The sequence below is a fragment of the Heloderma suspectum genome, chromosome 2 (assembly GCF_057233095.1).
Source record: "Heloderma suspectum isolate Gila_16-S chromosome 2, 16-S_ref, whole genome shotgun sequence".
Taxonomy (NCBI): Eukaryota; Metazoa; Chordata; class Lepidosauria; order Squamata; family Helodermatidae; genus Heloderma; species Heloderma suspectum.
In genome coordinates, this window is record NC_139459.1 from 363,466,049 (window position 1) to 363,488,825 (window position 22,777).

The 22,777-nt window shown below is 45.0% G+C and overlaps 2 protein-coding genes across 6 annotated transcripts in view; one reads left to right on the forward strand and one right to left on the reverse strand.

The window, feature by feature from the left end:
- The first annotated feature begins 701 nt into the window (after positions 1-701).
- The window catches only part of PBX2 (PBX homeobox 2), a 36,002-nt gene continuing 13,926 nt past the window's right edge, over positions 702-22,777 (forward strand). For both annotated transcript variants that reach the window (XM_084831042.1, XM_084831043.1), the window contains exons 1-3: positions 702-1,173; positions 3,945-4,018; positions 20,404-20,648. In XM_084831042.1, coding sequence (XP_084687168.1) covers positions 968-1,173; positions 3,945-4,018; positions 20,404-20,648 — 525 coding nt within the window. In that variant the 5' untranslated portion in view covers positions 702-967. The remainder of the gene's footprint in view (positions 1,174-3,944; positions 4,019-20,403; positions 20,649-22,777) is intronic.
- RNF5 (ring finger protein 5) overlaps positions 11,007-22,777 on the reverse strand; it is a 51,032-nt gene continuing 39,261 nt past the window's right edge. For 2 of the 4 annotated variants that reach the window (XR_014787229.1, XR_014787228.1), the window contains exons 6-7: positions 13,790-21,384; positions 11,007-13,183 (exon numbers count right to left, since the gene is read on the reverse strand). Coding sequence is in view for 1 of the 4 variants with exons in the window: in XM_084831102.1 (XP_084687228.1) it covers positions 21,122-21,384 (263 nt within the window). In the remaining 3 variants the exon portion in view is untranslated. Of the gene's footprint in view, positions 21,385-22,777 lie in introns of all 4 variants that reach the window. The other 2 variants (XR_014787230.1, XM_084831102.1) reach the window with 2 other exon arrangements.

A 22,777-nucleotide genomic window follows, 5' to 3' on the forward strand; every position in this document is an offset into this window, starting at 1 on the left:
CATGACTGCATGCAGGAAGAAGAGAGTTAACCCTTCCCTCCCTAGCTGCAATCCCCCACGAAAATCCCCCCTTGCATGGCAATTAAGGGTGCAATCCTATGCATGTTTAGACAGAAAAAAACCTCCCATAACTCCCAGCATTCGCGGGAGTTTTTTTCTGTCTAAACATGCATAGGATTGCACCCTAAACTGAGAAAAAAAACCTAATAGCAGCAACCCACGCTCAGGGCTCTGGGGAATAGATCCAAATGATCAGGGCCCTGGGAAATAGACTCAGGGCCCTGGTCCCATGGACCCAGGCTTGACACCAGGCTTAACACCACCCTACAAAGTAAAGGATACTGGACTTGATGGAGAAATAGTTTGATGTGGTATAAGGCAGAGCTTCCTCTGTGAGTGTTGCGGGTTAGTTCCGACTGATGTTCACACTGATGAGGACAAGGAGGGTGCAATGTTGTATAATCTGATGCTCCTGTCTACTCTGCTATCCTTCCCCCCCATCCCTCCCATCTATTCTTTCTTTTCTCGCTAGCTAGGAAGCAGGCTGGTTGGTTGGTTCTTCGCTTTGCCTGGCTTTTCTTCCAATGCTCCAGCTGAGGGCAGCAAATGGATAGAGGAGAATCCACAATTGCAGGCATTAGCGAAGGCGTCTGAAGGGGAGGCGTTAAAAAGAGAGAAGCGGGGGAGGAGGAAAGAAAAGCAGAGAAGCTGATCTCTTCTCCTCCTGTTTCCCTCTCTTCCCTCCCCCTTTCCAGCTCCTCCTCCTCCCTCCTCCAGCCCTTGTGTGGGACTCCATTTTCCCAGCCCCAAAGTCTCCAAGGAAGGGGCCGTGGGAGCTCACATCCAAGATGGAATAGACCCGAGTTCTTTCTCCAAACGTCGCCCTTTGCGCCGCCGCTTGCAAAACCAGCGATAGAGACCCGCCTTTTGTGTGGACGCGACTTCTTCGCCTCGGGGCTTGCCCAGAATGGATGAGCAAGGCAGGCTGATCCAAGCCAGGGGGGCGGTGGGGCTCCCGGGCCACCCCCCGGTGCAAGGGGTCCAGACGATGACCCCCCACTCTCTCCACGAGCCCCCCTCGGATAACGGAGAGCCGCGGAAACAAGACATCGGCGACATCCTCCAGCAAATCATGACCATCACCGACCAAAGCTTGGACGAAGCGCAGGCAAAGTTGGTTACCCTTCTCCATTCTTGGGCGGCCTGGGCTTTGTGGCGGGGGGTGGAAAGTTGGGTCCGAGGGTCTCCCTTTGTGCGGGTCTGGGGCGCTGGGGTGCAAAGTGTCGGCAAAGCAGGGGGTAGTTGCTGGCGCTACAAGATAGAGGCCGGGGGTGCATTTATTGGAGGTTCCCCACTGCCACCAAAGTCTATGCTTTTTGCAGCGCCGAGATATCTGGGGGTGCGTGTTTGTCAGCTTGGAGTTTGTGGTGGACACTTTGGAAATGTAAGGATGGGGATGGAGCTGCTGAGAGAGGTAAAACTCTAGGGAGGCGAGGAGGTCCTTTTGCGGCAGTCTTTCCCCAAGCTGGCGCCCTCCAGGCGTGTTGAACTACAACCCCATCATCCCAGCCAGCGTGGCCAGGGGATGATGGGAGTTGTAGTTCAACACGCCTGGAGGGCGCCAGCTTGGGGAAGACTTTGATGGGGTCTCTTCAAAAGTCTAGCTTTGTGGGGGTGAGCTATTTGGGGGTAGAGATGACAGATTTGGGCAGACATTGAAGGTTGGAGTGGGGTAGGGTGTGTGTGTAGGGGGACACTGGATTTTGCCGGTGGGAATGGGAAGAAAAGTGGATTTGGGCTAAGAATGGGATGCCTTGTGGCGGAACTAAAGTGGAGTCTCCGGCGGATAGAAGCCTGGAGGTATGGAGGAAGCTTGGTTTTATTTCTTGGATGGGTGCTTGGAAAGTGGAGGGAGATTCAGAGTTTGTGAGAATAAAGTATTGATTAGCAAGTGCAGTTATTGGGGCCTCTTTGATCTAGGATTTAGGTCAAAAAGAGGAACTCTGGCAATTGTGGAACGAGTGGGAATATGAATTTGCTTTGGAGGTTACAGCCCGGTGTCAGACATAGTGTATATACAGAATGAATAAATTGATGAACTGATTTGGGATCAAAAATGGAAACCAAAGAGGGATGATTGGCATAGAATTACAATGCATTGGAGAGTTGTAACATAGGATCAGATCCATACTTACTGATGCTTCAAGTAGACCCACTAAAATCAGTGGGACAAGTTAGTCATGAGTACCTAGGTCCCATTGATGTAACTGGGTCTGCTTTAAGCGTGACCAAGCATGGATTCGATCCATAGTGATTAGGGGATCTAAGAGTTTGTTTGGGGGTTTACTCTCCAAATTACTTATTCCTGAACCACACATCTTTTGCTCAAACCAGTAGACCTCACTTTGTTTCCAGATAATTTAGGAATCTGACTGCCTGGGTCTCAGCCACTAGATTGCATTTTTGTTTGAGGTAATCCGACTGTTTTATGATGTGGAATTATAAGATCTCTATTATGCATGAATACGGGCAGTTATATTTGGTGATTTGTGTATGTGTATATGAAGGAAGCAAATGGGGTGTAATGTCATCAACTTGGAGATACTTTCTGATGGGCCTGGTGTTGAGGCTGTGAGTTTTGAATGCCTAACTCTGAAAATGTTTGTGTGGAGGTAGTGGCTGTTCTAAAATAAGATTTATTTATTGGCAATCTTTATATTAGAGGGAATATTTGCTGATTAGTCTTTGTTTTGATATATGGCTGCCGAGAGAATGGTTTCAAATATGTATTTTGAGGCTATGTTGTGTGTGTGGGAATTGTGGTTTGTGCCAAAACGGCTGTTTCCATTCCTGGAAGGTGTTTTCAACTTGGGAGTTTGTCACGGTGAGAGAGAGTGCAAGAACTGTGCTAAACTGTTGTGAAGTGGTGGTCTGGAAAAGGGATATTTTATATTTGGAAAGTTAAATTCCTCAAGGGAATCTTTTTTCTGAGATCCATGTGACCATGTGTGTAAAAATCCAGTGTAAGGTGAATGGTAGGTTGGATACCAGCTGTGTAGAGAGAATTTTTGTGTTGAATCTCTGTGGGGAGGCAGTGGTAGGACTGTAAACAGAAAAGGGTCTATGGGGGGCAAAAGTTGTGTTTTGAGAGGGGGAATTGGGTGTGGAAGCTCTGGCATATGTGACCGTGTAAAATTTGGGTGCTCTGTTTGGAAAGCAGAGATTAACTGATTAACTATTTGTGGATGGTTTCACTTAAAGATGTGTGTATGTGCATCAGTTGTTGTCTAGCATTCAGATTTCATTCTGTTTCTGGGTTGTTTTAATTTGCAAACCTGACTAGTGTTTTGTGAATTGTTTAGAAATGGGGTGAGCTGTGTAACCAAAATGGAGAATCTCACATTTTAATGGGTGCATTTATCTATCGGATGGAAGTGTGCATGTTTTAAAATTGTTTTATATTGCATATACTACATAAGACAAGAGATGCTAATAAAAATATCAAATCAACAAGAAAATGTTATCTGGGTTGCTTTATTGGTTTATGCCTATTATTTCAATAAATTGTAAATGAGGATTATTGCTTTTTAAAAACTATCTAGCTTTTGTCTATCTTCTCCAACTTGAACAAAGTTTGTCCATTTTACTATACCTGTAACATCCCCTGATATTTTGATAAACCATTCAACAATGGAAGGAAATGTATGTTTTTATTGTTGTGGATGTCCGGAAGCTAGAATATTATTGGGAATTTCTCAGGATGGTGAGAACTCCATCATATGTGCGAATAAAAGGAGATTTGACTTATTCACGAGGCTGAGGCCTGTAAGCTATTGTGGAGCCAGATATAAATGTTTAATATATATATATTTTTATCACACCCTCAAAACTCTTTCCCAAGACATCGGCTTTATCTGTTTTCTCTTCCACTGTTTAAACTGCAGGAAACACGCACTGAATTGTCACCGCATGAAGCCGGCCCTATTCACCGTCCTCTGCGAAATCAAAGAAAAAACAGGTATTGTTTGAGCCAGGGTCTAAGAGGGTGGTTTGTTTTTGTTTTTTGTTCATTAATTGAAATATATAATATTTATCTGTTAGAAAAGTATTTCGCTGTAGAAAGAAAAGGAGCAAAGATGGGATCAGGAGAGTTTGGTGTTGTAGAGAGAAAGAAGAACGGGTGTTTTCCCTCAAGAGGTTTTGCCAGAGGCCTGTCGTCTCCGCGCCATCTTGACGCGTCTGGAATTTCTTTTGCTGCCTGCTGGTTTGCTTTGTAGCCACTTTGCCCCCTTCCCTCTCCTCCTGCTCCTCCTCCTCTCTTCCTTACACTGCTGTGTTTTCTGGGGGGAAGAGGGGTCTTCTCTTTTTTTTGTATGTGTTAAGATTATTTCACTTGAGGAAGACCACAAGAGTAGCACTTGGTCCTTTTGTCTATAAGATGATTCCACCCCCCGCCCCTCCACCGCCGCCTCCCTTCATGGTTTTGAAATTTTCATTCTTGCCTCTTTCTCCTCCACTCTGTGTTTCCAAAATTCTCCCTCGTTTTGTGACGTTTCCTTGGCTGTCTGGCTTATGTTTTAGGCTTCAGGGTGGGGTGTCCTGTGCTGAAGAATGTGTGCAAAGTGTGTGTAGGAACTGGTATTTCTCTAGCTCCTTCAGTTTGCACCCTGCCCAGATTAAAAAGTGAAACAGCAGAGGCCAAGCCATGGGGCCTTAAAAGGATTAGTGGAAAGGAGAGTGAGCGTGTGTCGGGGTTGTCATTAAAAGTTCATCTGGCCTAAGTTGCCAGATTGGGCCACACATGTGCAGCTGTCTTTAAGGCTGCAATCCTGTATGCATTAAAATGGCTTAAATCCCGCTGAAGTCAGTGGGAGTGAGGCAGCCTCGCTGTGAACAGGCTTGGAGCCAAACCATATAAGCCGTCTTCTGGAAATGCAGTATGTGAATGGTGCTGTTCAAACGTGTTGTATAAATTACTGGCCTTCAACTGATGGGTCGGGATTCAAAAATGGGTCACACCCCAATTTAAGTTGAGTCACACTGGTGGTGTTACTGCCAAAAAAAATTTTATTTGTTTTTAGTAATTGCTGTTTAGCGTTGGGTTTTTTTTTAAAGCAGGCAAGAGGCAGGGAGAAGAGAAAGACAGACACTAAAAATGAAATAAAAGATGGGTCCTGGTTCTGAAAATTCAGAAACTACTGGTGTAAACTGTGTGTGTTTACCCACTCCTCTTATGTCTGTTAATGCAGTCTGTCTTGCTATGCTAATTTATCACCAGTGATTGCTGGGAAAGAGCCATTTTGCTTTATGTTGCTTTATTTATTGATTTATAATACTTTTATACTGCTTAATATACTATAATCCCTGAACAGTTCACATTAAAAATACAGTGAGCTGATTCACATGTAACGCCAATCCAAAGTGTGTGTTGCATGTGGGTTGTTGATTTCTGGGTTGTCTTCGCATGCTAATCCAGAACTAAGGGTTAACTATGGATTGTTAACCACAAACAACCCAGGAAGAGAACCCATGGTTTGTTGTTGGGTTAACTATGGGTTGTTACGTGCGAACCCAAAACTGTGGGTTGTTACTAGGTTGTTTCGCCAGTCTACAGAGGCAGTGAGCGAAACTGGTAAAAAAACAAAAACTGACTGCTCTAAATGCCAGTACTACAGTGCCACAAAGGCATTTGGGATATAGAGAGGGAGTGGGCAAAGGAGGAAGGAATCAAACAACCCCCAGGAATTGAAAAAGCAACCTGTGCTTTGCACAATCATCTGGCAAACAAATCATAGGTAAACTATGGGTAAGGCAAAAACCCATACTCTGGGTTGTTTACATGTGAACAAGGTCATCATAACAATATAAAAGCAAGGTAAAATGATAAATACTTAAACAGAACAACAAAATAACCATAGAACAGGGCAGTAACATAATCCATTACGGATCAGAGATAGCGTGTGTGAACAAATAATGCTTTCAAGAAGCATTTAAAACCTGCCACCATTTCTGCCTCTCAAACAATGCATGGGGGAGTGTTCCAAAGGGTGGGTGCCACCACTGAGAGGACTCACGTGCTATTACCTGGCGACATTCCAATGGTCACAGAACAACCAGTAAGGCCTCCGCAGAAGATCTTAGGGGATGACTGGGTGCATACAGGGGAAGGAGGTCAGCTAGGTTACATTCCTGAAAGAGCTCAAGGTGCCATACATGGTCCTCCCTTGCCCCTTTTTTATCCCCACAACAGCCCTGTGAGGTAGATTGGGCTGAGAGAGAGTGACTGACCCAGTAAGTTTCACAGCTGACTGAGAGCTTGAACCTGGGTCTCCCCAGGCCAAGTCTGACACTAAACCAGACTTCCTGAACCTGGCACTCTCTGAATGTCATCTGGGACTGGTAGACTGACACATCCAGAGGGTGCCAGTTTGGAGAAGTTTGCTGTAAACACTATGCTGCCCTGGCTCTCTTTTGAGATACTTTTAATATATATTTTATACACACACACACACACGCACACACACGGGTTCTGCATAGAAATGTGAGACGCTTACTGGCACCCTGTGCATTTCAGTGCCTTTTAGCCCCATGGTATATAGTATCCACTTTTACACCTCATTCTTTTCTGTCTGCATGTGTAAATACACCTGCTGAACTGGAATAGCCCTTTATGCATCTGATACCATGGCCTATAGCTTGTGAAAGCTTATGCCACAATGTCTAACCGTATGCAAGTTTACCCAGTAGTGTGCCACTGAGTTCAGTGGGGCCTACTCTTGAGTAAACGTGCATACAATTGGAGCCTTAGGCTGCAGGCTTATACACACGTTCCTGGGTGTACACCCCACTGAACATAGCGGGACTTCCAACTCTTTATGCATAGAATCGGGCTATTGGTTGGGTTTTTAAGATGCCATGGGAGCCTTTATGGTACACTTTGTGTAACGCTGGAAGTCCAGAACTCCCTGCCAAGAGACAGTAAGTTGGCCTCTTCTCGGCTGTCCTTCCACGTTTTTATTCAGGTGGGCCTTTGGCATGTACACTGGTCTGTTGCTGAACGGGGTTTTAATTGGTTGGAGCTGTTTATTTCTTGTTCGTGTCTTTATCTTATTTATTTTTCTGTTATGTTTTCATTGAGATTTTGTTCTTAATCTGGATTTTATTGTTAGCTGCCTTGAGCACCATCTGTTGGTGGAAAGGTGGGATATAAATACAGTAAATTAATAAATGAGGCCGAAATAGCATGGAAATCGTGTGTGGGAGCTTGTGGTTTTAAACACTGCCTATAAAGTGTGTGTGTGTGTGTGTGTGTGTGCGCGCTGTTGTTCGTTTAAAAGGCTATGGAGTCTAGACTGCAAATTGCCATCCTGCAATGTGTAAACAGAAAGCTGATACTTCACATGTGACAGAAAAGGGCTCTCCTGTGTAGGGACGCCTGGGTTATGTGGCACAACCGTACATATGTTTTTTTTGGTGTATTTACATCCAGTGTAAATAAAAAGTTTGATTTTTGAATTTAGCAAAAAGGTGAGTATGCGGGGATGTGATTGAGGCTTAGAAAACTGCACGTGGTGTGGACAAAACATGGAGAGAGAAAAGTTTTTCTCTCCCCCTCATAACTTTGGAACTCAGGGTCACCTAATGAAGGTAATTGGCAGGAGATTTGGGACAGACAAAAGAAAATCATCTTCACACAGTGCATAGCTAAACTGAACGCCACTGGCTTAGATGGCTTTAAATAGGGATTAAGTAAATTTGTAGAGGATAAGAGAGCCAGTGTGGTGTAGTGATTAGAATATTCAGCTTTGGAGATCCGGGTTCTAGTCCCCACTTGGCTGTGAATTCTCTGGGTGACTTTGGGCCAGTCACTGACTCTCAGCCTAACCTACCTCACAGGGTTGTTGTGAGGATAGAATGGAGAGGAAAAGGCAGGATATAAATGTAAAAAATAAATAAAATAAGGCCATCAGTTGCTGCAAGTCATGGTGGATATACGCTACCACCAGCTTTGAGAGGCAGTATGCCTCTGAATTACCTTTGGCTAGAGAATTGTGGCAGGAGATGCTTACTGCCCCCATGCCCTGCTTGTGGGCTTCCCTGAGGCCTCTGGTTGGCCGCTTTGGGCAGCAGGAGGCTGAAGGCGATGGGACTTTGATCTGATCTAGCAGGTCTTCCTCCTCTTATGTTCTTAAGCCCATTTCAGTGCCCTCCTGTTCATGTCTATTCAGAAGTAAGTCCCATTGAATTCTGTGGGGCTTACTTGAAAGTAGGTGTGTATAAGATGGCAGCTGTAGATCCATATCCATCTTAGAGAATGGTGAGCATGTTGGGCAGGAAGGGACTGAAAGCCCGGATCCAACGGATGCCTCTTTCCAGCAGCGTTAAAGGAGGTATGGCTATTCTGGATCCCTTTGAGCGAAACAATGATAGGCCAATTTTCAAATTCTCCTTCCTAGCCAAGGTGGTGGCGCAGGCTGTGGCTGGCCAGCTCCAGGTTCTCTTGGATTAAATGGATTTTCTGGATCCATCTCAATCTGATTTACATCCAGGCTTTGGGGTAAAGCCTGCCTTGGTTATTGTAGCCCAGAGAACTGTTTTTCCACCTTGAGCTGATATGCTAGTCGCGCTTCTTTCTGGATAACAAGCACCTTGCTGCTTTGTTGGTTACCCTGGTAAGCTCTTGACTGGACAACTGTAATGTGCTGAATGTGGGGCTGGCCTTGAAGACAGTGCAGAAACTGAAGCTAGTTCAGAGCGCAGCCCCTCAGCTGTTGTCCAGGGCCATCCACATACAATGCCCGCTTTATTACCAGTTATTTTATCAGCCAAGTACAAGGTGCTAGTTTTACCATTTAAAGCACTAGATGGTCTGGGATATTTGAGGGAACATCTTCTCCCATTTGAACACCCTCCTCTGGGATCTGTTGAGGATCCCACTTATGAAGGATAGCCTTGCCTTCTTCATTAGAAGCAGCGCCTTCTCGGTGATGGCTCTTGCTTAGTGGAATTCCCCAAGAGAAACCTGTCAGATCTATATTGTTGGTCCTTCTAGGGCCCAGCTAAACAAACAGCAATTGCATGAATGGTTTTTAAAAAGTAAATCTGGATTGAGCCTCTAATGTAGTAGTAAGGGGGTTTCAACACTTTGCGCCTTGCTACATTGCCAATCCAGATCAGGGTCCCCATTCCGGTTATTTGCACTGGAGGAAAAGCTTCCATTGGCGCAAATGAGAGCTTTTCTTCCAATGCAGATAGGTGCAGGCCACCCGATCCGGATCAACCCCTCCACCTGCTATTTACTTTTTAAACACCGTTCCCACAATTGCTGATGGAGTGAATGCCGCCTTATCTAGTTTGGCTCTTAGAAGGGCAGTAAAATCTCTTCTGTTAAGGCCTTTCTGTGCTGGTGCCGATTCAGTTTTGCTTTTTTACTGTTCTGTTGGTTGTGTTTTATATATTTTATGACTCACGTTTTATAGTATTGTTCATCCTGTGGTTTTAATTTTGCTGTAAGCTATCGTAAAGTCAAGAAGCAGCATGTAAATTAAAGTTATAATAATATAGATTGCTCAAAGAGGCGGCTGTTGTACTTTCTGCATGTGCATGCCAAGTCAGATACTTTATTATTATCCCTCCACCCCCTACGGCTGCCAGTGTAGCTGCACATAGATTTATTTATTTGTTTGGATATTTGCCCTGCCTTATCTGGTACCCTCTGGGAAGTTGAGATCCCAGCCCCACCCGTACCACTGAAAATAAACTGTATCCAGGAGACTGTGTGTACTCTGTGCTCAACCTCCATCCCAGAAATGTATTTATTTGATTCATACCCCACCTTTCTACCAAAAAAACGGCACTCAAGGCAGCTTACAAAAACAATTTCAAATACATTAAAACAATAAAACACATTAAAAAGCACTAAAAACAAAACAGTTACAGAATAAAAACAGCACCCAGTCCACAGACCCATTTACAGGTCAAAGGCCTTCTTGAATAACATCTTAATTCTGTGCCAAGAAAGGCTGAATTAAGCAAATGTCCACAATTTTTGCTTGACTTGCAAAATTAATCCAACTTTGGTTAGTCGTGGAGAAGTCTGTTTATTGTATAGCTCTCCACATTTTTTCCTTGAAGCCTGGGAATCTTAAATCAGCTATGCCTGTCTGTTCTGGGATTTTACCGTGCATTGGCCATATTCTTTAAGCAAGCTGTGTATTTAAAAACTACCCTGGTAGCCGCAGGTCGGGGGTGCAAAACTTCTTTCACCTTGAGGGCGAATTCCACTTCTGAGAAACTATGGGGGCACATCCCAATGGTGGGCGGAGCCAAAGGCAAAAGGGGTGGGGCCAAAAATACCCTCTCATTTGAGCTTAAAGCTCTCACTGCCAGTAACTAAGCCTTAGGAGAGGCATTTCAACCTTTTAGAATGGGGAAAGAACTCCATGAAAGCCAGGAAGCCCCCAAATGGTTGAGGGTTGGGGGAAAGGGGGAGGGGCCATCTGTGGATTTTGACCTCCCCCTAGGCCTGAGGTTCTACATGCCTGCCCTGGGTGAAGTGTAAAGTGATACACATTGGGGCAAAACATCCTAACTTAAATACTGGGAAAGATCTGGGGGTTGCGGTAGGTAACTCAGTGAAGATATTGACACAGTGCGCAACAGATGTGAAAAAGACAAATTTCTTGCTGTGGGAGGTGGGGCTGAGTGTGCAAGCCTGAGGCTCGCTGCAGCTCGTCATGCTCAACTATGGTTTGGCCTGATATCCAGATACAGTCAATATGTGGCCTTAGGCAAGCCACCATCAGCTCACAGCACCCCTCTACCTGCAGCGTGAAGATACTGCTATTGACATAGTGAGTTTACGGTAAGGACTCCTGAGAGAATATAGGTGAGGCACTTTTAAATGAACTTGAGCACGCTCCGGGAGAAAGCGCAGGACAGGAAGGCCTGGCGTGCTATGGTCCATGGGGTCACGAAGAGTCGGACACGACTGAATGACTGAACAACTGAACAACAACAACAACTTTTAAATCAGCATTTTAAAAACTAAATATGAATATCATTATAAGAACAGAAGAAGAGCCCTGCTGGATCAGAGCCAGGGTCCATCTGGCCCAGCATTCTGCTCACACAGTGGCCAAGCAGCTGTCAACTGGGAACCCACAAGCAGGACATGAGTGCAATAGCAACTGGTGTACATAGGCATACCACCTCTGGTACTGGAGGTAGCACATAGCCATCAAGACTAGTAGCCATTAATAGCCTTCTCCATGAATTTGTCTAATCCCCTTTTAAAGCCATCCAAATTGGTAGCCATCACTGCATCTTGTAGTAGTGAATTCCATAATTTAACTCTGCGCTGTGTGAAGAAGTCCTTCCTTGTATCTGTCCTGAGTCTCCCACCAATCAGCTTTATGAGAAGACCTGATTGGGTTCTATTATTATGAGAGAGGGAGAAAAATATATTTCCCTGTCCACTTCCTCCAGACCATCCTTAATTCTGTGCACCTCTATCATGTTTCCATTTCACTTTTTTTCTGAGCTAAAGTTATTAAGATACAGGGACCCAAAATAACATGCTCTTGGGTAAAACATACTGTGTGTTTTGTCAACTTTATAAAAGGTGTATTTACACTGACAATTCCCACTCACCACTGCTTGACATTCTCAGCATTACTCAGTGGCTCTCACTTGGCGGTAGCTTAGTGTTAAATTACTGTTGGAAAACCCAGTGGTCGTTTACAGCTATCTCCCCTCGGATGCTTGCAAAAGACTGTGGATAGGCTCTGGATTCTGTCTTCATGGACAGAAAGAGATGGCGATAGAGCATCCTTTTAAAAGGGCAATACCTTTATTTGTTCAGTCGTTCAGTTGTGTCCGACTCTTCGTGACCCCATGGACCATAGCACGCCTTTATTAGGACCAGCTAAAAAGGTCACTGACTAGTGAGCAGAGTAGTAATTTTGTATGTTTTAAATTCTATTGTAAGTTGCCTTGAGTCTGTATTTTAGAAAGGTGTCTAAGAAATATAATAATAATGCAACGTCATCCATACCAGCCTTCCCCAACTTGGTGCCCTCCAGATGTTTTGGACTTTCCCATCAGCTCCAGCCATTATAGCCAATGGTCAGTAATGCCGGGAGTGATAGTCCAAAATGTTTGGAGGCCATGGCTATGATGGCTGGGGCTGACGGGAGTTGAAGTCCAAGGCATTTGGAGAGCTGTTCTTATGTAAGGGTGGGATACCCGCGACTTCCCAGTTTCAGGACTAGAGACATGAGCTTTTAATTTATAAACAGCTATATATTTGCTTCCCAAAAAAGAAAAGAAAAAAGATGCTTATTTGTCCTTTGTTGATAACACAATTATAATTATTGTGAGGTATAAAAATGTAATACATATTGTATTGCTGAACTTAATATTTATTTTATTATACTTGTATTCTGCCATTTTTCCTCTTGCAAGGAGCCCAAGATGGCTCACATGGTGGCCCTCCTCTCCTTTCCATCCTCACAACAGTCCCGTGAGGTAGGCTAGGCTGAGAGTCAGTGACTGGCCCAAAGTCACCCAGTGAGCTTCATGGCTGAGTGGGGACTAGAACCTGGGTCTCCTGAGTCCCAGTCCAACACTCTAGCCACTACGCCACACAGTGAATGTTTGCAGTTTGAAAAGGTAGTCAGAAGAAAACCTAGGAAGCTGTCTTACACAACTTTTCCATCTCTCCTGGTATTGTCTATCCTGACTGGCAGAGACTCTCCAGGGTCTTGGGCAAAGAAGGTCTCCATCACCTGCTCCCTGGTCCATTTGGATCAGGGAGCATTTGGGGGTTGGACTCGATGGCCTTGTAGGCCCCTTCCAACCCTACTGTTCTACTATTCTATGATTTAGCAGATGCCAAAATTTCAAGCAAGGGACTTTCCCAGCCCTACCTGGAGATGCCGAGGATTTAACCAGGGACCTTCTGCATGCAAAGCAGGTGCACTACCACTGAGCTATGGTTCCTCCCTGTAACTTGCTATACCACCTGTGTAGATGCATAAGGCTGAAGATGAACCATATACTCTTTTTCAGAGAGCTGAAGACAGTTTGCAAATGGGATCACTCCTCATAGTGTGTACATTCATCCTGCTTCTTCCCCTCTGGTAAACAGGGCTTGTTGTTTGTTTGGTATTGCTTCAGAAACCTGTTAAGCAGAGTTGGGCAAAAGGCGTAAGGTATCCACAAACATACCATAAAAACAAGACTTTGCAGTGGCGATGGGAACAGCTACAAACTTTATTAAGTGAGAGAGGCCAGAATTATTAACATGTATACTTTTTCTAATAAAGTGGCATTATTCTATTTTTATTTTGGAAGAATCATAGACAAGCGCATGATTTTCAGAATGGTGTTGCAGAGGTATTTTATTTATTTATTGCATTTATATCCCGCCTTTTTTCCTCCTGCAAGGAACCCAAGGCGGCTTACATTGTCCTCTTCTCCATTTTATCCTCACAACAACAATCCTGTGAGGTAGGTTGGACTGAGAGTCTGTGACTGGCCCAAAGTCACCCAGTGAGCTTCCATGGCCGAGTGGGGACTAGAACCCAGATCTCCCGGCTCCCAGTCCAACACCCTCACCACTACACCACACTGGCGCTCTAGAGAGGTAAACAAAGCAGGTTGTTTTTTTTTTACTGTAGATCCTGTTGGGTTAAAGTTGTTGTATTTAGTATAATTTATTACACAATTCTTTGCAATTTTCTTAATAATACCACTGTTAACAAAAACAACAACAACCAGGACTTACTTCTACAGGGTTTTTTTCTCCCCTGGGATGGTTACTTCCTGCCTTTGCAGTGCAATTGGCAGATGTGCTCACTGGTGATTCAAGCACTGATTCAGCCATCTGTCTTGCATCTCTCCACCCCTTCTCATGCTTCAGATGCACTACCTGCCTTAAAAATATATATATTTTTAAGATGCTCATTGAAAGCTTATTTGGTTGTACATTAGTTTGTTGCCTTATTAAAATAACACACACATGTTTTTTTAAAAGTTGAAAAACAGCTGCAACAGGAAGGGTGGAGTGGAGGATTCATGATGTTACAGTCACAAGCCCGTCAATGCTGTCAATGGCTAGCTGCTGCAGCAAATGCAGAGAACTGGGATTTTCCTGAGGTCGATCCTGGGGAGACGATTGGTCATTTCAACAAGAACATAAGAAGAGCTATGCTGGATCAGGCCAAGGGTCTATCTAGTCCAGCATTCTGTTCACACGGTGGTCAACCAGCTGCCCATGGGAAACCCACAAGCAGGACATGAGTGCAGCACACCCTCCCACCCATGTTCCCCAGCAACTGGTATACATAGGCATACTGCTTCTGGTACTGAAGGTAGCATCAGGACTAGTAGCCATTAATAGCCTTCTCCTCCATGAAAGTGACTGCTGTGTTGCTCAAATAGGAACACAGGAAGCTGCCTTATACGGAGTCAGACCTTTGGATCCGTCTAGCCTGGTATTGTCTACACTGACTAGCAGTGGCTGGCCAAAATTCCAGGCAGCAGGTTACCTGGAGATGTCAGGGATTGAACCTCGGACTGTCTGCATGCAAAGCATGTGCCCTACCATTGAACTATAGCCCATCACCTTGGCAAGTGAAGCCTCTCTCAAACAACTGAAAAATCAACAAATCTCCCCCCCCCCCCCGTTTTTGCCACTCGGAAATGAGATGGCAAAATTGGGGGTGCCATTTTGCAACACAGATGTCTTAAAATCTAGGTTAATGGTAGATTATTTTATTTCATTTTTATATTGAATATGTTTATGCCCCAGCTTTCAGGGCATGAAAGCCTCCCAAGCCGGCTTACAAAAATTCAAACCAGGATTTCAAATACAACAACAAATTTTACAAAATAAGAAACAAATACAAACGGTTGGATCTGGAGGTGCCCTTCCGTGAGCAGAAGGACCCTTTCTGAGTTAGCACAAGCTCCTTGCACAAGGTAAGTGAAATTCAGGATTGTGCTTCTGTACTTGCACAACGTCTCAAGATGCAGGCGAGCACAAGGCCTTGCACAAGCTCTGATGCATACTAGTACGAGGTGTTGCATAAGTCTTCTGCACAAGGGCTTGTATAATGCCAATGGCCACATTCACACAAGATGCTAATCCAGAATTCTTCGGAATACTGGTGATCGTTCATGACCAAGCGTTCTGGGGCATGCTATCTGATGGCTCCTGCAAGCAGGAGCAGCTAAACTAACCAGGAACTTAACAGGGTGGAAAAGCTTAGTGTTGTATCTGAGGCAGGATGCCCGGTTTGTTGCTACCCTAACAGACCGGAGTTCGAAGCCAGGGTTTGGTGCTGGCTTCTGTATTCTGGCTTATTAGAGGAGCGATGGTTCGGTTACAGTGCTAAGCTTTTCTGCCCTGGTGAATTCCTAGTTAGTGTAGCTGCTTTTGCTTACAGGAGGAGCCAGCTGGGAGTGACTGGACAGCATGTAGCAGCATGCTTACTCATGAAATAAACCAAGATTCTGAGGAATTCTGGCTTGGTGTTTTGTGCGAACATGGCAATCTGGCACCCTGCAGATGTTTTGGGCTACAACCCCCATGATCCCTGGCCATTGGCTGTGCTGGCTGGAGCCGATGGGAGTTATAGTTTAAAACATCTGGAAGGCAGCAGGCATAAAGTCTTGCTCAGTGTGGCACTATGCCTTCTAGCCCTTGCACAGCTGTTCATGGAACAACACCGCTGCCAGAATTTATTCTGCTTCTGCATCTCTGGATCCAGCCCCAAATCTTGATAACACTCAACTGAAGTTCCAAGTAAACAACTGGAGGTATGGCCAATGGGATAGCAAACGAGGCAGTCTCATAGCTTTGTTGGGACTAAGCTGTGTGTATTGGCAAGTCCAAAATCTGCATCACTAAAAGGGACGTGAGTATTTGAAACAATTCCCAGTTGTTCTTTGATTTTAAGGAGCACTGATTTGTAAACTTTATTTTGGGACTTTCTCAAGGGATTTGTAGAATCCTTTCTTTTCTTTCTTGGTTTGTCATTCTGTTGGGTTGGCTTTTATCAAAGAGCACAAAAGGATTCTATGACTGATTTTTAATAAATTCCAGGCTTGGGATCCAATGGAAATAAGATGTATCAGACATATTGAATTTGACAAAGTCAAAGCACTGTGTGATGGGGTTTGCATTTGGTTAAATTGATCTTAAGTGGAAACATCTGTACAGTTGAATCTGAAAATGCAAAAGCTCGACTTCTTTCAGTCTTTAATGTTAAGTTTCCATATATATATATATATATACACACACACACACACACACACACTTTCCCACAACCCTCGAAAACATTTTTTTGTTTTGTTAGCCACATGAGAGCTTGTATAAAATGTAGCAGCTAATTCTTTGAGCCAAGAAGTTCCTAGTTCAAATTTTGCCTGAGCCGTGAGTACATGAGGTAGCTTTAGGCAAGCCGCCATCTCTCATCTCTCCCCTCCCCCCTGTGTATGATGGGAGTAATATCAGCCTACCTTACAGGGATGTTGTAAGGACTTTTGAGATAACATAGGTGAAGTTCTTTGAACATTCAAAAGAAGGGCTCTGTAGGCTTCAGCACAGGGTGGGGAACCTGTGGCCCTGCAGATCATTTTCTTAAGTAAAAACATCATGTGTTACAACTGTACGTTGTTTTGTCCAGTGCTGTGATACTCTCCATTTCTGATGTCAGTGCTCTAGCCAGCGAAAAATTACTTCATGACTGGACCCATCTTTGTAACAACTCCCAACTTTCATCTCAAAAGAGCCAACTGGTTCCAACCAGGTGGGCTATTAAAAAAAGAGAGCTTAGTGTGCAAATGTTTATTGGAGAACAAAAGATAAGAACTGGCCTATTCAGGCTTCCCAGCATGATGCCAACTTACAAGTGGTTCTAGAGAGCACTGTTGTGCTACATCAGAATATAGGGGTGTTGGCTTGTTTTCTACATATACTATGATTTTCTAAAACAGAAATGGATAATAAAAACAAGGGATGAGAGAGAGTTGTGTCTTTGTTATAATTGACATGACAGATACTGTCCCACAAGATATAATAAAGAAGAGGGATTACTAAAATGTGGATATTACTGTGAAATCTTGGAGTATTCTTGGATATAGACATTTTACAACAGGCACCAGTAGAGGGTACTCTTTTGAGATTATTCTTGGAAGTGATTGTGCAGCAGAGAAAGAAGCAAGGAAGAGGCTAACCACTTGTGCTGGGGGACACTGAGGGCATCTTGCCAAAGCCCCCCTCCCACCCATCCCCCTCGATGCTGGCACTTTTAAAAGCAGTTTAAATTTGTACCTTACATGTGCCTTAGCAGCTAAGGGGAATGCTCTTTTAAATACAAAGGGCTTCTCAACACAAGGCTTTTATCCTGCGATTGAGATTGGTTACTCACAGAAGTTTGCGGGTACTTCACATGATGTCGTCAACCTCCAGGGCATCTCCCGCACTAAATGACCTTAATCCCATTTTTAAAAAGATCGGCGATAATGAGCTATCAAATTACAGCGTGTTGAGTTCCTTGTGAAAATAAGAAGTCGCACAAGAGAAGCTAGACCACAGCACCATCTAGTGGCTCTGTAATGAAACAGAACACAGATAAGGCAGTGGGGGGGAAGCACGTGTAAAGGGAAGCACGTGTAAATATCTTGAGATGTTGAGGGACACTTTGAGGAATCTGAAGGGCTCACAAAACCTGACAAAATAATTCTGCCACTCCTCCCACCCCCTAAAACCTATAAATACAATAACGCATCCCAACGTCATGGAAATGTTGAAGACGAAAATGTTCAAATACAACAAAAATATAATAATATTACTAGAGTGTTTACATTAGAGTGTTCTAAAGTGTTTACATTAACTAGTAACTGTGTATAATACAGTTATACAAACACAGGCCCTTTATCAGGCTTAAAATGTAAAATACAAGACAAACATGCAAACCTCTCTGTGGTAATCTAGTGCTAACTAGCACTATGCGTGCTGTCTCTCTCTTTCTCTCTCTCTCTCTCAAATGTTTTTAATCACAGTTAAATGAAACCAGTGTGGAAGAAAATCCATACTCACTTTCACCCTAATTTGCTTTGGGATTATTTAGATGGAAGCTTAGGAGCAGATAGAGCAGCGTTCCCCAACCTGGTGCCCTCCAGATGTGTTGGACTACAACTCCCAGCATTCCCCCACCAGGCTGGGGGATACTGGGAGTTGCAGTCCAACACACCTGGAGAGCACCAGGTTGAGGAAGGCTGTATGAGAGGATAAGGAAAGTTTGAAAGATGCCATTCTTGGGATCAAACTACATGTTACATTAATTACATTGTACGTAGATACCTGAGTTGCTTTTATTTACTTGTATGTAAGTGTGCGTCAGGGCCCTGATCTTGATTGGGACCACTGCACATGGGGAGGGGGGGATTTAAATCATCCCCTCTAGCCACTTCCCTCCCTAAATCTTCCCCCCACATTGGGGTTTTTAAAAGAGAGAGAGAAACCGTTTGCACCAGTGAACTTACTCCATGAGCTTACTGTCAACTAAATAAGAACAGTGCAGGGAGCTGCACGCTGTGCAATAAACGTAAAGAGTAGTTTGGCCTCCCTCCTTGCAGGAGGAACAGAGGCAGCCTGGTGAGCAGAGCGAGGCCTAGGCAGCTGCCTGGAGCCTGGCTGTCAGGCAAGATGAGGCAGCTGCCTCGGGGGGGGGGGGGCAGATTTTGAGTGCTGTCAAGGGCAGCAGAGCAGGGGCTAGGCAGATCTGGCCCTTGGGGCCTGATCCATGGGGGAGATCTCTTGTTCTTGTGGAGCTCCATAGCTTTCATGAGGTGGCAACTTCTCAATGGATCAGGCTCAGTGTTTGGATTGCAGGGCAGAGAGCTTTTGGTCCCCTCATCTCATGTGGCAGCACTCTGGGCTGTTGATTTTAGAAGGCTACCAGGGGACGTGATTTGGCTAAATATAGGCAGGTCAAGGATGGGACAGAAGGAAGTGGATTTCATTAAAGCACCCCCACATCTTTTCCCCCTGTAATTTGATGGATGGCTACAAGACCTGACGGCTCTATGCTATCTCCAATATCGGAGGCAGCATGCCTATGTGCACCAGTTGCTGGGGAACATGGGTGGGAGGGTGCTGTTGCACTCATGTCCTGCTTGTGGGTTTCCCATGGACAGCTGGTTGGCCACTGTGTAAACAGAACGCTGGACTTGGTCTGATCCAGCATGGCTCTTCTTATGTTCTTATGAGCACTGATTGTGACCCATGTTTTTAGTGTCCATTTGGAGCCTTGCCATTTCAGGTTTTGGAAAAATATCTTGGGCACCTCCCGCCCCCATCTCTCAAGGGGAAGAAGGGCATTTTGTCTCCCACCTTCACTCTGTTCTTCTGTGTTAACTTGCTAGAGATTTTAGGGATAACAGGGTGGAGGCTGTTTTGCCTGGTTCCAGGCCCCTTTTGCCTCCCAAATTGGAGAGGGAGTTTCTGGAGGATGTGACAGAACCGGTATGGTTACTCTTACAGCTCTGCTCACTTCATCTCTCACCACCCTCAGCCTCATCCATCCAGCCAGTTCCTTGATTACTTTTGCGTTTGTTTAAGGTGGTTTCTCAGCAGTGAGTTCACTACATTGCAGACTCTTCCCTAGTCGGGTTGCCACGGGGGGTGTCAACTTTCGAACCAGCCTCTGCCACTGTCTCTTTATGGCAGCAATGAGCAGGTGACTGGCTGGTTTGTTCATAGCAAACTTCTCTTAAGGGGGCAGGAGGAGGCCAGGCCAGGTTGTGGGTCCCCCCCCCCCCTTTCTGGCCTGTTGGCAATGTTTTGTTTTGGCTTGTTTACTGATCTCTACAGAAGCTTAGCAGGTGGAGCTTATTTGAAATGCTAAATATATGTGGATCTGGCTGCTGTTAAAGGCAAAACAACAGGGTGAATTTTTAAAGGCAACCTTAGCGCTCGAGGTGGTGCTGGGGGCGATGAACTGCAGCCTCCCCCCCCCACCTTTTTTTGCCACTGGCCCTCAGTATGCTTAAAGGTTGCTTCTTTGGCTTCACTTTCCTTGGGCCCATCTGGTCTCTTCTCCACTTCTCTCTTCTCCCCCATGCCCCCCCCCCCATACCTCTGTGTCTGCCAAAAAATTGCTACCCCTTTTCTGGGCCTGCCGTCACCATAGGAACGACCTAGCGGTGACCTAGTCTCCTGCCAAGCGACAGAAGAGGAAGGAGGCACCAGGAGGGGAGGGTGGGGAAGCCCACCAAGGAAAGACGAGGTGGAAAGGGGGGCAGATCAGGGGAGGTTCCCATGCGCCGTGTGCGCATACACTAATGCAGCCAAGCCATTAACTCGTTCCTCTCCCCGTGTTTCCATTTCAGGACTCAGCATCCGAAGTTCGCAGGAGGAGGAACCTGTGGACCCACAGTTGATGCGTCTGGATAACATGCTGCTGGCTGAGGGGGTGGCTGGACCCGAGAAGGGGGGTGGCTCTGCTGCTGCCGCCGCTGCTGCAGCCGCAGCAGGCGGAGTGTCGCCGGATAACTCCATTGAGCACTCCGACTATCGCAACAAGCTTTCCCAGATCCGCCAGATCTACCACTCAGAGCTGGAGAAGTATGAACAGGTAAGGATGTTGTTTACACCTTATAGGGTGCCCGCTTGGGAATCTCCAAAAAAAGAGGACAAAATAGGTCAGTGATTTGCATAACATTTTCATATGCTAATTTATAGGTTAGATGCAAATTTAGAAATACTTGCTATAATTTAAACAGAAATTAGGTACATCTCACCATAGTGGGGAAGGCTGTGACCAGGTGACCTGTGTGCCTGCCAGTTCAATCTGCTGTCCAGGTGCTAAGCGTTGATGAGCAACAATTCTTCTGGTTCATTAATTTTAAGCTGGAACTGGATTGATCAGCCCTTCAAATAGAGGATGCCTTCAAACAGAGGACAGTCCTTTGTAAAGGAGGACACCTGGCTACCCTAACATATGCGCTTCTAACCTTACGCTATTGGCCTGTCTTTGGTAGTTGTTTATTTTGGTTTCTGGAGCATAGGCAGAGCGAACTCTTTCCTTGTTAGTGCCCGCTCTATATGCTAAAGATATAATGCTGAGGGCTCGTTGGCTTCTTTAGATTTGGGCCTTCCCCTTTCGGAGAACCCTGGTCCCACAACTCCTGTTGGGAAGGACGCTGAACCGTTCCCAGAATTTAACAGTGCAATGGTGGCGTGTAGAAGCAGCAGCAGGGTCACACCACTGGTTCCACCCCGAAGCTCCCTGTCCCCCAACTTCCATGTGTTGCACATGCATTTTTCAATAGATGGTGCCTGTACATGTGGATTCCACTCCATCTTGAGCTCTGTGCAATTGGGAAATATATAGGGCATACTTATTTTATTTGCATAGGAAATATTTTATTTTTTAAAATACGTTATTACATAACAATTAACCCCCCCCAGAAAGCATTATTACAAAATTAGCTAAATGTTTCCAGCTAGTTACACCATAGCAAAGCTATTTAGATTGTTTAAATTTTTTAAATAATATTTAGACCACAAGAACATTAACGCAAATTCTTGGCAGATTCACCCAATCTAACCATAATCACCACCCCTTCCATTTATCTCAGTATCCTTTCTTTTACAACATTTGAAAGCCTTACCTTTTTTCTTCTCTATTTTGCTGTGTGAAGAGTTAATAAATAATACAAGCATGTTTACAATGCACACTGTAGACCATGGTACCTTCCAATATTCGATTATATAGTCCCTCAAGTTTCTAACTGGCCCTTTAAAACTTTCTGGAGGTTCTTTCCCAGAAAGGACTGTTTCCCACTTCTGTTTTTTTAAATTGGGCCACACAAATGTTTCTGCCACCTCTTTCCATGTCTTTCAAACTGTGGGATTGGGTTCCACATTGCACAGAAGCCTGCATGAGTTGGCTTCTCCTATTAGGAACATAGGAAGTTGCCTTATACTGAGTCAGATCATGGGTCCATCTAACCCAGTATTTTCTACACTGTCTGGCAGCGGTTCTCCAGGATTTCAGGCAGGAGTTTTTCCAGGATTGAACCTGGGACCTTCTGCAGGTAAAGCAGGTACTCTACCACTGAGCTACGGCCCTTCACCCTATTCAGCCATCCATGAGCAATACATGGGCACTGGGGGCCAGGGAGCTTCACAACATTGGGTGTGAGGCCAATGGTGGGGCCCTACTACTTCTTTTATGCATGGAGACCTTCCCCCCTTTCACATGGATAATATTTGAAGAGGTTTACTGAGTTGGCATAAATTAATGGAAGGTAAAAGTGGAACATGTCACACTAAGGCTGTTCACATAACATGCTAACCCACATTCAGTGGTTGAGTGTGAGTTGTTTTGAACCATGGGTTGTTTGTTGAACTTTGGGTTATCGTGTTGTCTGAATGCAGCCAGGGTGGCTTGTTAACCATGAAGTGTGGCTTATTCTTCTCAACAAGCCATCTGGAAAACCCATGGTTTGTTGTTGGGTTGTTCAGGATGGTTAACAAGCCATACAGCATGGTTAACAAGCCACCCTGGCTGCATTCAGACAACACAGTAACCCACCCTGCGGAAAACGTCCTGCGTTCAGACAACTCGCTAACCCATGGTTCAACAAACAACCCATGGTTCAAAACAACCCACACTCAACCACTGAATGTGGGTTAGCGGGTTGTGTGAACAACCCCACTGTGTCCTTCTGACTTTCCCTTAGAAAAAACAATGGGCAT